Consider the following 15,003-nt stretch of genomic DNA (forward strand, 5'->3'; position numbering starts at 1 on the left):
TTTATTCTCTTTACTCACTCTCTGAGTCATACCTTTTCCTCACTTAATCGACTATATTTAATTTTTGTAATCTCTATATGTAAAGGAAAATGGAAAACTAAAAAAACGGTAAAAGGGTGAGGACAGGTAAAGTGAAAGTCTCAAGTTGAAACAGTATTATTTGTCGGGTGCTATAGTTTGAATTAATTCCACCGTCGCCCCTCTCATCACATTCACATCACGTCATGCCCCTCTCACTCATCACTTACTTACTCCACTCTATTATTCCTTTTCCTCATTTCTTCCTCTTTTCTCCTTTGTGAACACGTGAAGATTAAACAGCGGAAATTAGATAATAGATGCTGTTATTGATCAAAAATTCCTTTTCTATTTACTACAAATTACTGTAACCAAATCCACTTTCTACCACCTTCAACTGTAGATGAAAGTGTGGACATTTGAAAAAGAAATGAGTGAGGAAGGAAACACCATTATTCCCATAATCGCAATCGAGTGAGTGCGTGTGTGTGTGAGAGAAAAAACAGAGTTTCGTTTGGGTGATCATATCATATGCAAAGTGTGAGCGTGAAGCCAAACAGAAAAAAATGAGACAAGAAGATGGCGGGGAGATAAAGATGCAGGAGCAATGGAGATGGTCCGACCTTCAAGGCGTCGAGCTCGTCGTCTCCACCTCTCCGCCGCCCAACCTCAACGCCAGCTCCGACGCCTCATCGTCAGCTCCACAGATACCACCGCCGCCGCCCTCAATGGACCCGGAAAAACCCGGCCCTCCGCCGCCCTCCGTCGCGTTCCGGGAGCTCTTCCGCTTCGCCGACCGCCTCGATTACACGCTGATGACGATTGGCACAATTGGCGCGATTGTCCACGGCAGCTCCCTGCCTCTGTTTCTCAGATTCTTCGCCGATCTTGTGAATTCCTTCGGCTCCAATGCCAATAATGTCGATAAGATGTCGCAGGAGGTGCTCAAGGTCAGTTGATTCCACTAATTTTATGGATTGAGCTTGTTTTTTTTTCTTTTTCTAGGTGGAGTTACAGTTTTGTTGTTGTGTGTTGATGGTTATTTGCAGTATGCATTTTACTTTCTTGTAGTTGGAGCTGCTATTTGGGCATCTTCATGGGCAGGTAAACAATTTTACTGCAACAATTTCTATTTTTTAAAATGAAAATTAAGGGTAAATTGGATTTTGTTGCAGAGATATCATGTTGGATGTGGAGTGGAGAGAGGCAATCAACAAAGATGAGGATCAGATACTTGGAGGCTGCTCTTAACCAAGACATTCAGTTTTTCGACACCGAGATTCGGACGTCCGACGTCGTTTTCGCCATCAACACTGATGCTGTGATGGTTCAAGATGCTATTAGTGAGAAGGTGGGAGATCCCATCTCAGAGTTTATCAAAATTCTTGTGTTTTTTTTTTTTTTTTTTTTTTTTTTTTTTTTCTCTGATTGACTTTGAGTTGATTTTCAGTTGGGGAATTTCTTGCATTACATGGCAACCTTTGTGTCTGGATTTGTGGTGGGATTCTCTGCAGTGTGGCAGCTAGCTCTGGTCACTCTTGCTGTGGTTCCTCTCATAGCTGTGATTGGAGCCATTCACACAATCACACTGGCTAAACTCTCTGGCAAAAGCCAAGAAGCTCTGTCACAAGCTGGGAACATCGCTGAACAGGTATTGGAGAACATCACATTCTACAATGATCTTGTTTTCCTTGTGTTTGTTGCTCTAATGCCTGATTCTGGTTGTAGACACTTGTCCAAATTCGGACGGTATTGGCATTCGTGGGTGAATCGAGGGCGTTGCAGGACTACTCAGCGGCCCTCAAGGTGTCCCAAAGGATCGGTTACAAGAGTGGATTTTCAAAGGGGATGGGATTAGGAGCTACTTATTTCACTGTGTTTTGTTGCTATGCTCTTCTCCTGTGGTACGGAGGCTATTTGGTTAGGCACCATTACACAAATGGAGGTCTAGCAATTGCGACAATGTTTGCAGTCATGATTGGCGGGCTGTATGTATAGATCGATCTTGAATTTGGTTTATTCTGTTTAGAACCCCACTTTGCAAGATATGATCGCGTGTTGGATGAATCTTGATTTTGAGTGAATTTATGTGCAGGGCTTTAGGCCAGTCTGCTCCAAGCATGGCTGCATTTGCCAAGGCAAGAGTTGCAGCTGCTAAAATCTTCCGTATGATCGACCACAAACCAGCTGTTGAAAGAAACAGCGAATCCGGAGTCGAGTTGGAGTCTATAACAGGGCAGATGGAGCTTAGAAATGTCGATTTTGCCTACCCTTCACGGCCGGAGAATCTAGTCCTTAACAACTTCTCTCTTACTGTTCCGGCCGGGAAGACTATCGCCTTGGTTGGCAGCAGTGGATCCGGGAAGAGCACGGTGGTGTCACTCATTGAGAGATTCTATGACCCTGCCTCCGGTGATGATCGTAAACTATAGTTACATTATACATTTTGGACATATTTATGTTTGTTTAACTGAATATTTGGTTTGAACTACTTAATTAGGCCAAGTTGTGATTGATGGGCATGATATAAAGACATTAAAGTTGAGATGGTTGAGGCAGCAAATTGGGCTGGTGAGCCAAGAACCGGCACTCTTTGCCACCACAATCAAAGAAAACATACTGTTGGGAAGGCCAGACGCTAGTTTAGTCGAAGTAGAAGAAGCGTCTAGAGTCGCTAACGCACATTCATTTATCGTCAAGCTTCCAGATGGCTACGATACTCAGGTCAGTGTCACCCACAGTGTATTTTTTAGCAACTCTGCATCACATGCTTATCATCACATGTATTGTAAAAATAAAACTGTCAGTAAAAGAGGGTGCCCAGAAGCAGTGGGCACGGAAGCCTCAATCCTGTGTGTTTTCTGGTCTACCATATTATTCAATTCATGGGAGGTGAATGTGGTCAAGGATCCCATATGTCCTATCTTTTATATTTTTATTAACCCAATGTTTGAATGAAATTAGTTGGTCAACAAAACAGTTAAAAACCTTTTCTTTAATCAAGTCAACACTGTGACAAGGCATGTGCAGCGGTTGGGCCAATTTTTTCCACTCATGTCAAAACAAAAGAGCATTTCTCTAGCTAATTATGCACAAGACAAGAGTGTGGGTATTTTAATAACGATGGTTCCCATTAAATAAAAATTTTGATGGGGGGTTTTAGTCTAGGCAGTAACTAGACATAATTAATACTAAAGAGAAAACAATTGGTTAGGGTGGCAAGTTGTTCTTTCATGTAAGCTTCTTGATGTTTGAGTGTGTGTGTGTTGTGATGATGACAGGTGGGGGAGAGGGGGCTGCAGCTTTCTGGTGGACAAAAGCAGAGAATAGCTATAGCAAGGGCAATGCTCAAGAATCCAGCCATCCTTCTATTGGATGAGGCAACTAGTGCATTAGATTCTGAATCGGAGAAGCTGGTACAAGAAGCGCTAGATCGTTTCATGATTGGGAGGACTACTCTAGTGATCGCTCATCGCCTCTCCACCATCCGGAAAGCTGACCTCGTGGCCGTGCTGCAGCAGGGTAGCGTGTCTGAAATCGGGCCACATGACGAGCTCATTGCCAAAGGTGAAAACGGTCTCTATGCAAAGCTCATCAGAATGCAAGAAGCAGCTCATGAAGCTGCTGTCAACAGTGCCAGGAAGAGTAGTGCAAGGTGCTTTGCTTTATCCCATTACCCATATATTTTGTCACAAAATCTTGATATTAGTAATGCTAAATAACTTCATTTGGAATTTGTGGGTTTCCTTGTTAGGCCTTCAAGTGCAAGAAACTCTGTGAGCTCTCCTATCATCACTAGGAATTCGTCATATGGCAGATCGCCTTACTCCCGAAGATTGTCGGACTTCTCCACCTCAGACTTAAGCATGTCGATTGACGCAGCATATCCCAGCTACAGGGCGGAGAAACTTGCATTCAAAGAGCAAGCAAGCTCATTCTTGAGGCTAGCAAAGATGAATTCGCCTGAGTGGGGCTACGCCTTGGTTGGCTCGATTGGGTCCGTGGTCTGTGGCTCGCTGAGCGCACTGTTCGCATACGTGCTGAGCGCCGTGCTTAGCGTCTACTACAATCCGGATCATGCCTACATGATAAGGCAGATTGGAAAATATTGCTACCTTCTGATAGGGGTGTCATCTGCAGCACTGATATTCAACACATTGCAGCATCTTTTCTGGGACGTGGTGGGGGAGAACTTGACCAAACGCGTTAGGGAGAAGATGCTGGCTGCCGTGCTAAAGAATGAGATTGCGTGGTTTGATGAGGAAGAGAATGAGAGCTCTAGAGTTGCAGCACGGCTGGCTCTAGACGCCAACAATGTTAGATCAGCCATTGGTGACAGGATCTCTGTGATCATGCAGAACTCTGCCCTTATGCTTGTGGCCTGCACTGCCGGCTTTGTGCTGCAATGGCGCCTTGCCCTCGTCCTCATTGCCGTCTTCCCTGTTGTCGTTGCAGCCACAGTGTTACAGGTTGCTTTTCTAAATTCAATCATGAATATTAACTTGCCTTCTCCAAGATTTGTGCCAAAATTTGAATTTTGTAGTATTTACTTGCATTATTTCAATACTGTCACAGAAAATGTTTATGACTGGATTTTCTGGAGATTTAGAGGCAGCTCATGCCAAGGCCACACAGCTAGCAGGGGAAGCAGTGAGCAATGTGAGAACTGTGGCTGCATTCAACTCAGAGACGAAGATGGTGGGCCTATTCATTAGCAGCCTCGAGCCGCCTCTGCGCCGCTGCTTCTGGAAGGGCCAGATAGCCGGCACTGGCTACGGGCTGGCCCAGTTCGCCCTCTATGCCTCGTACGCCCTCGGCCTCTGGTACGCATCATGGCTCGTCAAGCACGGCATCTCCGACTTCTCGAGCACCATCCGTGTCTTCATGGTCCTCATGGTCTCCGCCAACGGGGCCGCGGAGACCCTCACACTTGCCCCAGACTTCATCAAGGGTGGACGTGCAATGCGGTCTGTCTTCGCTCTCCTGGACCGCCGGACTCAAATTGAGCCAGACGATCCGGAGGGCGTCCCCACCCCGGACTCCATCCGGGGTGAGATCGAGCTGAAGCACGTGGACTTCTACTACCCCAGCCGGCCCCACGTCTCTGTCCTCGGGGACCTCAACCTCCGCGCCCGGGCAGGCAAGACGCTCGCCCTCGTCGGCCCCAGCGGCTCAGGAAAAAGCTCCATCCTCGCCCTCATCCTCCGGTTCTACGAGCCTTCCTCAGGCCGCATCCTCGTTGACGGGAAGGACATCCGGAAGTACAACCTGAAGTCGCTGAGGCGCCACATAGCCCTGGTGCAGCAAGAGCCGTGCCTCTTCGCCACCACGATCTACGACAACATCGCGTACGGCCGAGAGCCGGCTCCCACGGAGTCGGAGGTGGTTGAGGCAGCCACATTGGCCAACGCGCACAGGTTCATATCAGCGCTGCCCGACGGCTACAAGACGCACGTAGGGGAGCGAGGGTGCCAGCTCTCGGGCGGGCAGAAGCAGCGGATCGCCATCGCACGAGCCTTCATCAGGAGGGCTGCGGTGATGCTGCTGGACGAGGCCACGAGCGCACTCGACACTGAGTCGGAGAAGTGCGTGCAGGAGGCACTCGGGCGCGCCTGCGCGGGGAAGACAACGGTCGTCGTCGCGCATAGGCTTTCGACTATTAGAAATGCGCACGTGATCGCAGTTCTTGATGAGGGGAAGGTGGCTGAGCAAGGCTCGCATTCGCATCTCTTGAAAAACTATGCAGATGGGATATATGCGCGGATGACACAGCTGCAGAGGCTCACCACTAATCCAACAACCTAGTACACTTATCTCAAACACTCTTTCATTAACTATTGCTCTCTTTTTTGATTGGTTTACACTTTTTTGTGTAGTTTTTAGCTCGTGTATTATCTTACATAGTCTTTTCCTTTTTCTTTCTGTGCCATTGGATCTATTTATGAATCTAGAATTTGCAATCCAAGATGAATATATAAAGAAATTTGAAATGATTCATTGTTGGCAAGGGAATGTTCAGTATTAATTAGTGTGCTTGCATTGATTGATTATAGTCATGAGTAAAATTGTAGAGATGATTTGGTCTGCGAATAATTTGTTCTATTTCATACTTCCTCCGTTCCTTCACAGTTGAGGCAAAATTATCCGTAGTTTAAGAAAGGAGTGTTGAGTGTGTTAAATAAATAGATAAAAGAGTAAGAAAAAGAAAAAGGTTGAGAGAATAAAGTAAAAATTGAATAAAGTAAAAAGTGAATAAAATAAGAGATGGAAAAAAAGTTACTGAAAATGACTCAACTATGAGTAAACTTCCTAAATTGAAAAAATGACTCAACTATAAGGGAACATGGAGTATATAGTTATATGGTGAAATGATAACAAAGTTAATATTTTACTTTATTGCAAAAAATATTTCACGAAACCATTTGATAAATTTCCCAAATTCCTTGGTACATGAGTTTGACGATAGTGGATACTTTTTTGAGTGAAAAGAGGATGTCCTTTTAAATGTATATTACTATGAAACTATTGTACAAGTGAATATAATTATTTTTCATTTGAAGTAAAAGAAAAGGAGATGGAAAAGAAGAAAAGAAAGAGATGATGAGAATGCAAAAATAGGGAAAAGAGAGAGATGAAAGTGATGGTGTGGAGAATGTTATTAATGAGGATATTGGAAATAGGTACTAAAGTTGGAATATAAAATTGATGAATGGCCTCAAATTCAAACTCATCATTTTTATATGCTCCATTTTTCCTGTTTTTGCTACCCAAAGGTGAAGCATTTTAAAGGGTGTTGGAAGCGTCAAAGACAAACATAGTAACTAATAATCATGGATTAATCCGCATGTCCTAAGATATCTCTCTATATTGAATTTCGAGTCACATTTTCGAGTCACATTTTTATTTATATCTGTTGCATTTGTACTGTTGACTTGTATACATGCATCATTGCAAAAATCACAAGTTCAAATTTAACATAATCTACAATACTACTATGCAAATTAGTAGTATATGTATACCAAATAATCCAACTATGTACTGGGCAAAAATTAGTGACTTGATCACTTTAATGGTTATAATTAATTTGTGTCAATTGGTTTATTTTATTTTATTTCCTTCATTACTTCACAAAACAAAGTTTCACTGCCCAATTTAACAAACCTTAATTTCACCAATTTTGCAAGTACAACGTGAGTTTTAAATGTCACGATTATTTCACGGACTTCCAATTTATTTTTTAAAATGAACACGTTGAGTCATACAACATCAGGCAACAAATCATGAAATTATGATTTCTTTGCTTGTAAAAAGTTTGATACTGTTATAACGCAAAAGGTGACATTTAAAAGTCATACTGAAATTATAAATTTGGAATATAATGTTATTATCCAAAAACAAAATAGCCCACGATCCACAAGTATATTGGACTGGATTGAATTCTGGGCTGTGGACAGTTGTATTTTCGTCTGAATTAAAAAATTTGGCTTCGTAGTCGATCGAATTTGAGTTATGATGATTCAGTAAAAATATGAAGATTTCGTGAATTCTCCCTCCGTTTCACAATAAGAGTCACGTTTGGTGTGAGCATGAATTTTAAGAAATGTAAAAAATTTTGAATTGAAAGAGTTAATAGAATATGAGAGGTTCACTTTTTATATTGATTTTATAATAGAATGTGTGTGAAGTGAGTTAGTAAAATGTGAGAATTACTTACTATTTATGGTAAAAGTGAAATGTAGCTTTTATTATAATCAAATTAGAAAAATGTGACTTTTATTATACGATGGATGGAGTATCTTTTTTCATTTAAAAAGAATGAGGAAATGCATGCATACATATAAGAAAAAGTAAAACAAAGAAATTAGTGTAAGTTCATAATTCATCAAATGTACAGAGTTGAGTTTATTTTATTTATCACGGACATATTTGACTTCGGTTCATGAAAATATATTTTAAGCTCAAATTGCAGTTAGTTCTAATCTAATGGGCCATAGTTTATGATATAAAAATGATTAACTAGTTTTGCAGTGGATGAGGCATAATCTTACTTTTAACCAAATAAATTAAGCTCAAATGAGATGCAGAACTAGAAGGCCCATGAGTCCAACCCAAATTAAATGAGGCCAATCTATAACGACATTAATATGTCATAAATTAGTATTAATATTAATAAATATCGAGAGAAATCACACTACAACTAGGATTATTTGAGTAATATAATGTTTCAAGAATTTATTATTTGGGGTGTAGGGGGAGAATACAATAAATTGCGACAGTACCAATCTTTAGTAGTAGGACACAATACCACAACTAGCAAGTAGCAACTCCATATTTATTCTCAAAATTCGACAGATATTAATCATGCAACTTTTATGTCGACCAATGAATTTATGTGGCCTTTTATATATTTGATTTATATATTATTGTCTCTTAAGTTAGGAACATAGTATAAACATTTTATTGTCTTCGTAGATATTCATTCATGCTAGTGAGATTCGCCTTAAATTTACACATTAACTTGAATGATAGAAAATGAAGTTAGATCATCGCCACTGAATTTAATATGCTTTCGTCTATATTACTATGATTTTATTCTATTGAATTTTTATAGAAAATATAGAATTAGAGTCGGATTGTGAGTTTTATCAGTCTCAAAATATAGTATTGTCCTTCTAGCTGCAATGTTGCTACCAAATTTTGTTAGTTAGATATTAATTCCGATTTGTTAAAGGACAATACATTAGTAGCTAGATAACTGATTTATTTCCCTCTTATTGTTAATGGGACAAAATTAGAATGAAAAATGAAAAAACATGTCTTGGATTAGTCAAGATGAGCTGGCTTTGAAATGAATTCCATGTCTAATCATGACTGGTGACTCTCATGCCCACTCACATGCATCCATGATACATACATGCATCCAAATATTAATTCAATAGTATACGGAGTACTACTATTTTTCTAAAATATGTCATGGCCCCACATGACTTGGTACAAAAACTCAGCTCTATAAATCTCAGAGAATACCACCCTTTCTCTCTTCAAACAAATATTTACTCCAAAAAAAAAAAAACAGAAAATCATAATTCTTGCAGCAAATGGGCGAGGTAATTAATCTCCGAGCTAAGCTATCCCTTAATTATCACAATCCTTATAGCCTCCCGTTTTGTACTCATTGTGATGATGAGTGTGTGTTTTCAGAAGGTTGAGGTAAAGAATGGAGGAGAGAAGAAGGCGGCGGCGGAAGGTGGCGGGGAGAAAAAAGTGGATCCCATCACGGTGGTGTTGAAGTTGGATCTACATTGCCAAGGCTGTGCCAAAAAAGTCAGACGCTCCGTTGCCCATTTACAAGGTAGGACTACTAGTAATAAATTATCAATACGTAATCTTTAGTGTTAGTTGCACAAGATTTGCAGTGGAATAAAAATTAGGTGGCATAGTTTTCAATTAATATTACTAGTGTGGTTAGTGAAATGTGATTTCGTTGATAAATGATAATACTAATTAATGGATATTTAGTTAGCTTTTACCAACTCTAGGCTACACGAACGCTTATAAATCATTATTTTCTAACAAATGTTTCAGAAATATATTATTTCAATATGTGCATGACGAGATTCATTCATGTATTTAGTACTAGTAGATAGTATTATATTAGAAAATGAGTAAATAAAAAGCAATATGTCAAAGATGTCAAATGGTGAAATTGGTTCGTTGTTGGTTCCAATCAATATAATTTAATTGAAAACAAATTAATAGGAGTAGTTAATTAATGAAATTGGAGTTTAGCTAAAGTTAGGTAGAAGCAGACATGATAAGGCGCAAGGCGCAATCATGAGCCCCCACTGTAGGGACCGTGAAAATAATTGCAATTTGTGAAGGTGTGGAGACGGTGAAGGCCGACTGTGACGCCAAGAGATTGACTGTCACGGGCAATGTGGACCCCCTTTGGCTCCGGGAAAAGCTTCAAATCAAGACCAAGAAGAAGGTCGATCTTATCTCTCCTCACCCCAACAACGCCGCCGCTGCCGGAGCTGATCACAACATACCTCAGCCTGTTGATACTAACAACCCCAAAAAGGTACTAATATTTTAATTAGTCAAATAATTAGTTTTTATTTGTTTATTTATGTTGTTGGTTGTTATGTAATTTCAGGCAGTTGTTAGCACTGTGACAATGAAAACCAAATTGCACTGTGACGAATGCGCGGATAAAATCAAACGGATTATAATTAAGAATTTTGATGGTGAGTTAGGTCCCCTTCACTCCTATCTACTTGCATTATTTTATTTTGTACTACTACTACTTGCGCGCATATTTATTATTTGAGATAATATAGTTATGACATTGATAGGAGTGTTAATCCGTAGTATAAAATGTGAATTTCATAAAATAATACTAAGCTCCAATATTGTTATCATGGTAGATGTCCCTAATCATTTTAGTACTACAAAAATGTACTCATAATTGATTCACTAACAACTGATTCATGGTAAATTTCATTATGACAGGCATTGATTCACTAATAACTGATTTGCAAAAGTCTTTAATAATTGTGACCGGAACAATGAACGTGAATGATTTGGTTACATATCTAAAAGAGAAGCTAAAAAGAGGAGTAGAGATTGTTACTCCAAAGAAGGCCGATGGCGCCACCACCACCACCACCGTAGTAGAGAAGAAGGCCAACGAAGTTGCAGCTGTCGACAGCAAAGAAAAAGCTAGTGGCGGAGAACAAGAAAACAAAGGCAAAAAAAGCGACATCGTTGGAGAAAGTGGTGCTAAGCAGAAAGAGGGTGGTGGCGACAAAAGAGAAGCCGAATCAAAACTAATGGTTGCCGGTGGTGGCGAAACTAAGGTGGAGATGAGCAAGATGGAGTATCATAGTAGTTACAATCCACAAACGCACTATGCCATGCCGATGATGATGCACAACCAAAATTATGGGCATCAAGATTATAGCATGCATCATCATCATAGTCATACAAATACGGGCTATTACGGGCCTCCTATGCCTCCACCCACGTACTTGGACATGAACACGAACGCGAACGACAACATGTTCAGCGATGAGAACCCTACCGGATGCTCCCTCATGTAAACACGATCCATTAGATTTCTAAAGTTGCAATTTTAATTTCAATTGTATATAAGAAAGAGAAAGTGCAATATAGATATATTGAAGCAAAGAGTATAAAATTTTCATTCGGGAAAATATTGAATAAAGCTTATTGTTACAATATAGTGCTTTATTTTTTCCAGATACAATAGATTTGTGTATCATAATAATCTATAGTTATTGTTGCTTTCTCTTGATAGGAAAAATATATATGGCCTTTATGAACGACTAATAGGCAATTGGTGCATTACATGAAATGTAACCCTTTTTAATTTTATACTCCATTCTCTAAAAGATGGTGTGAAGTTTGGTGACTGTTCCATTACAATTGGGGCTAAATTAGTCTCTGTTCTTTACTAATTGAATTGTTTGTCTAGAACCACATGTAAATGTGTATCATTAGAGAATTAATGAGGCCTGTTGTTTTTCTTTTCCTCCAACTAATTAAATTAGATTAACTACACAAACTATTACCTTAGCTTTTCATACAATTTAGAGGACAAATTCAGCAGCTTAATATATTGTTTGAATTTTTTGTTGGAAAATGTTTAATTATACTATCTGTTCATTACTAGTACTAAATATTGGACTTGGTTTATTGTGTAAATATATTAGTATAATAAAATATGCTAACCTCAAATTTGATTTTGAATTTCATATAAATGGAAATATTCCCTTTGAAGCATGAAAAAACTTTTGCCGAGGGGCAATTTCGCAAGCATGAAAAACACTAAGAAAAATTACGTGTTTGTCTTTGTGACTGTGTCTATTTGTTTCAATAATTGATGCTAACAAATTGGCAGTTGCACTACTTGAATATTGATTATCCTAGCTAGTACTGATGAAGACGGTTCACTCACTTAAATAAAATATATGGTGCAAAAATTATTAGAAAAAAGGTTGATTGAAGCTGCTTGTTTTTCATTTACATAAATTAATTAACCTCTTTATCTCTACATAGAGACGTTGGTTCTCATAAAAGGTACCAATCGTGCATTCGTGTGTACGTCTTTGAAGGATTTTTATTTTTCTCAAAATCATGTGTGTTACGGAATAAATTATACGTGTCCAAAAATCACCATATGCAAATTTTGGGTTGAGTTTTTGTTCATTCAAATGGGACAAACACAATGAGTGGAGTCCAACTTTGATAGCATGTTTATATACTACGTACTTTTATATTTCATAATTGTAGGCATTTACCTATATATTTGGCAAATATTATAAATTGACCATATATAATTAATGGAAGATTTGGAGTGCGTTATCTCTAGGGCGTACCTTTAGAGTTTTATGGATTTTATCTTTCCACGTTTAAATTTTAGCCAGATTAATCATTAGTGGATATGGAATTAGAAAAGATTTAAAACAATTAAAAGCAAACAGCTGGACAAAATTAAAAGTGCAAAATGACAAATTTCTTTTCATCGTGCCAAAATCCTAATTCGAAATTCATGCAAGTTCTTTATGGATGACTAAGAAAAGCAAATTAGAAAATGTTTATAAAGGTGTCAGGTATTAGCAATAGCCATATTTATAAAGGCGTTAGCAATAGCCATATAATACGAGATAATAAAATAAGAGTCCTGATTTTTGCAAAAACTTAAATGGCTCATATGGATTGGGACCTTCCAAATATGTCACTTATTGAGGAATGAATAGAGTATATAATTTGATGTTTGGCCTGTATATATATTCAATACAAATTAAGTACGTACTACTATAAAATAGAGAAGAGAGGCCGAGAGTAAGAAAAAAGAAAAAGACCGAATATTAGTAGAAATACCAATAAAATAAAAAGAGAGTGAAAGAGAGTATAGGGTTTTAATAATTCCTCATTTATTAATCATATCAAATTTAATTTAATTTCTATCGCCTCCTATTACCGACTTCATGAACCAATTTTGCACAAGATTCAAAAAGTTGTAGTTATAAATTACTCCTAGGGTGTGTTTAGTAGCTCGTACAAAGTCATTAAAACCCATAAAACCCCATACAACGGATGTTCCTATCATCTTCTCTAGCATTTGGTTGCAGCTGAATTTTCTCCCAAAACCCGGCATAAAAGTTTCGGATCTCCAATAATTCCACAAACAAATCGGTGATGTTAGCATAACACTATCGGAGAAACTTTGTGGTATAAATGAGTCTCCACTTAGCCGACTTCGGCTTCTCTCGATTTATGCCCAATTTGCCCCTGCAGTTTTCAAATTCAAGGCAGCATAAACTACCCATCACAAGACGCGTCTTCTCGGTGCGTATTCCGATTTCTGTCCCCCCTCATTAAATGTAAGTTCTAACTTTTCATAATTGCAAATTACTGTATAATATATTCTTTGATTACTTTTATGGTTGTGATTGTGAAGTTAAGTTTAAATGATGGCTTAATTGAATTTTTAAATCAGAAGTGATCTCGATCGATTTTCAGGATATTTCTCAATTCTCAATTCTCAATTATGAGAAATACTAGTAGATAATAAAATTGTAAATGATACATATGACTTTACCCAAACAAATGAAGCCCTTCCAAAATTCTCGACAGTCAAAGTCAAGCAAAGGCCGTAGAGGGGATTTGGAAATAGTTTTCATTTTTCAACCATCAATATACACGTCTTGTTTAGAATCTCACTACTAGCTGCATCATTGCCTCAATGCTTTACCTTAACTACTTACTCACCCTTTTATACAACAAGCTATACTTCATTTTTTAGTGTATTAATCGATGTGGGATTGGGATACAAATGGTTTTGCCATTATTCATTAAAATCTAGGATATGAAAATAAAGGTGTTTTCTTTTACTTTTATTTCTTTAAGACATAGAAATGTGTTTCTCATTATTGTCCGAAATGTGTTTCTCATTATTGTCCATTAGCAAAGAGAATAATTCGTGAAAGGAAATTATTAATTCCGAGTAAACAGGCTGAAATTGAAGGCATTTATGACTTTAAGAAACTTGTTTGTTTGTCTACAAGTCTACAACACAAAATTTATTTACATCTCAAAATTAAAACAAGTTGAGGAAATATATGTATATGCGTGCCTATTCAAAACCTATGTTAATTCTCCTTGTTACTATGCTGCACATATCATATATAACTTTTATTCCTCTATTGCTTTTCCTGTGTCATTTTCACTGAAAATACTACTCCATATTTGATCAGGAAGATAATATTTCTGTAATAATATTGAAAATATGCAGTACTATTATTACTTCCCCAATAATTGTCACAATGATGCTATAAAATTGAGTGACCAAGTCAGCTTATAAAACACACTATTTTACCAATTCTTAGACCCAATTTAAGTGTACGTACCAATATGAATTTTTAGAAATTTTTATAAACTTGATTTTCATAATAATTCAAGTAATTTTTTAAAAATTGTGGTAGCTAGTTATGAAGTCTAAAATAGTGCCGCGGCCCGCGGGGGCGGGGCTGCTGGAGTTGGGGATGTCATCTCGACTTTCGCTACTTTCTGAAGAAAAAAATGTGAATTTGATCACACACACATGTTTGAATTAAGTTTACCACTAAAATATTTATATAAATGGTAAAAAAAATGAACCATCAACTTATAAGATGCGTTGAAATAATTGAGTGAACAATTACATAAAGCTTTCTATGATGATTAACCAAGAACAATGGAGAAGGAGCACAAACTGTAGAGCGGAAGCATACCTTGATCCATCGAAGATTGAACGGTGGAATTGCTTTGCAGCGGCTATGGATGATACGACCATGGAAGCCGTACAACTGCAGCTGGCTTCAATCAGTATTCGTCCTATTGAGATGACGTCCAAATGCCCTGAAATTGCCACCAATCTCTTTGTCTTCGAAAGAGCTTCGCGTGGGCATTTTGCACGCC

At 38.4% G+C, this 15,003-nt stretch overlaps 2 protein-coding genes across 2 annotated transcripts; both read left to right on the forward strand.

Moving 5' to 3' along the window:
• The first annotated feature begins 246 nt into the window (after nt 1-246).
• LOC125201022 (ABC transporter B family member 1) lies at nt 247-6,025 on the forward strand. Its single transcript, XM_048098893.2, has 10 exons — nt 247-968; nt 1,068-1,122; nt 1,194-1,369; nt 1,469-1,669; nt 1,747-2,006; nt 2,114-2,430; nt 2,519-2,742; nt 3,300-3,673; nt 3,773-4,487; nt 4,594-6,025. Exons 1-10 carry the CDS (start codon nt 585-587, stop codon nt 5,821-5,823), a joined length of 3,936 nt encoding a protein of 1,311 aa, XP_047954850.1. The 5' UTR covers nt 247-584; the 3' UTR covers nt 5,824-6,025.
• A 2,968-nt stretch (nt 6,026-8,993) lies between these two features.
• LOC125211219 (heavy metal-associated isoprenylated plant protein 6-like) lies at nt 8,994-11,259 on the forward strand. Its single transcript, XM_048110942.2, has 5 exons — nt 8,994-9,125; nt 9,220-9,370; nt 9,900-10,099; nt 10,175-10,265; nt 10,531-11,259. The coding sequence occupies exons 1-5, from the start codon at nt 9,117-9,119 to the stop codon at nt 11,118-11,120; spliced, it is 1,041 nt and encodes a 346-aa protein (XP_047966899.2). The 5' UTR covers nt 8,994-9,116; the 3' UTR covers nt 11,121-11,259.
• The last annotated feature ends 3,744 nt before the right edge of the window (nt 11,260-15,003 follow it).

The sequence above is a fragment of the Salvia hispanica genome, chromosome 2 (genome assembly GCF_029641045.1).
Source record: "Salvia hispanica isolate PSC_SH4W2 chromosome 2, Shi_PSC_v1, whole genome shotgun sequence".
Lineage (NCBI taxonomy): Eukaryota > Viridiplantae > Streptophyta > Magnoliopsida > Lamiales > Lamiaceae > Salvia > Salvia hispanica.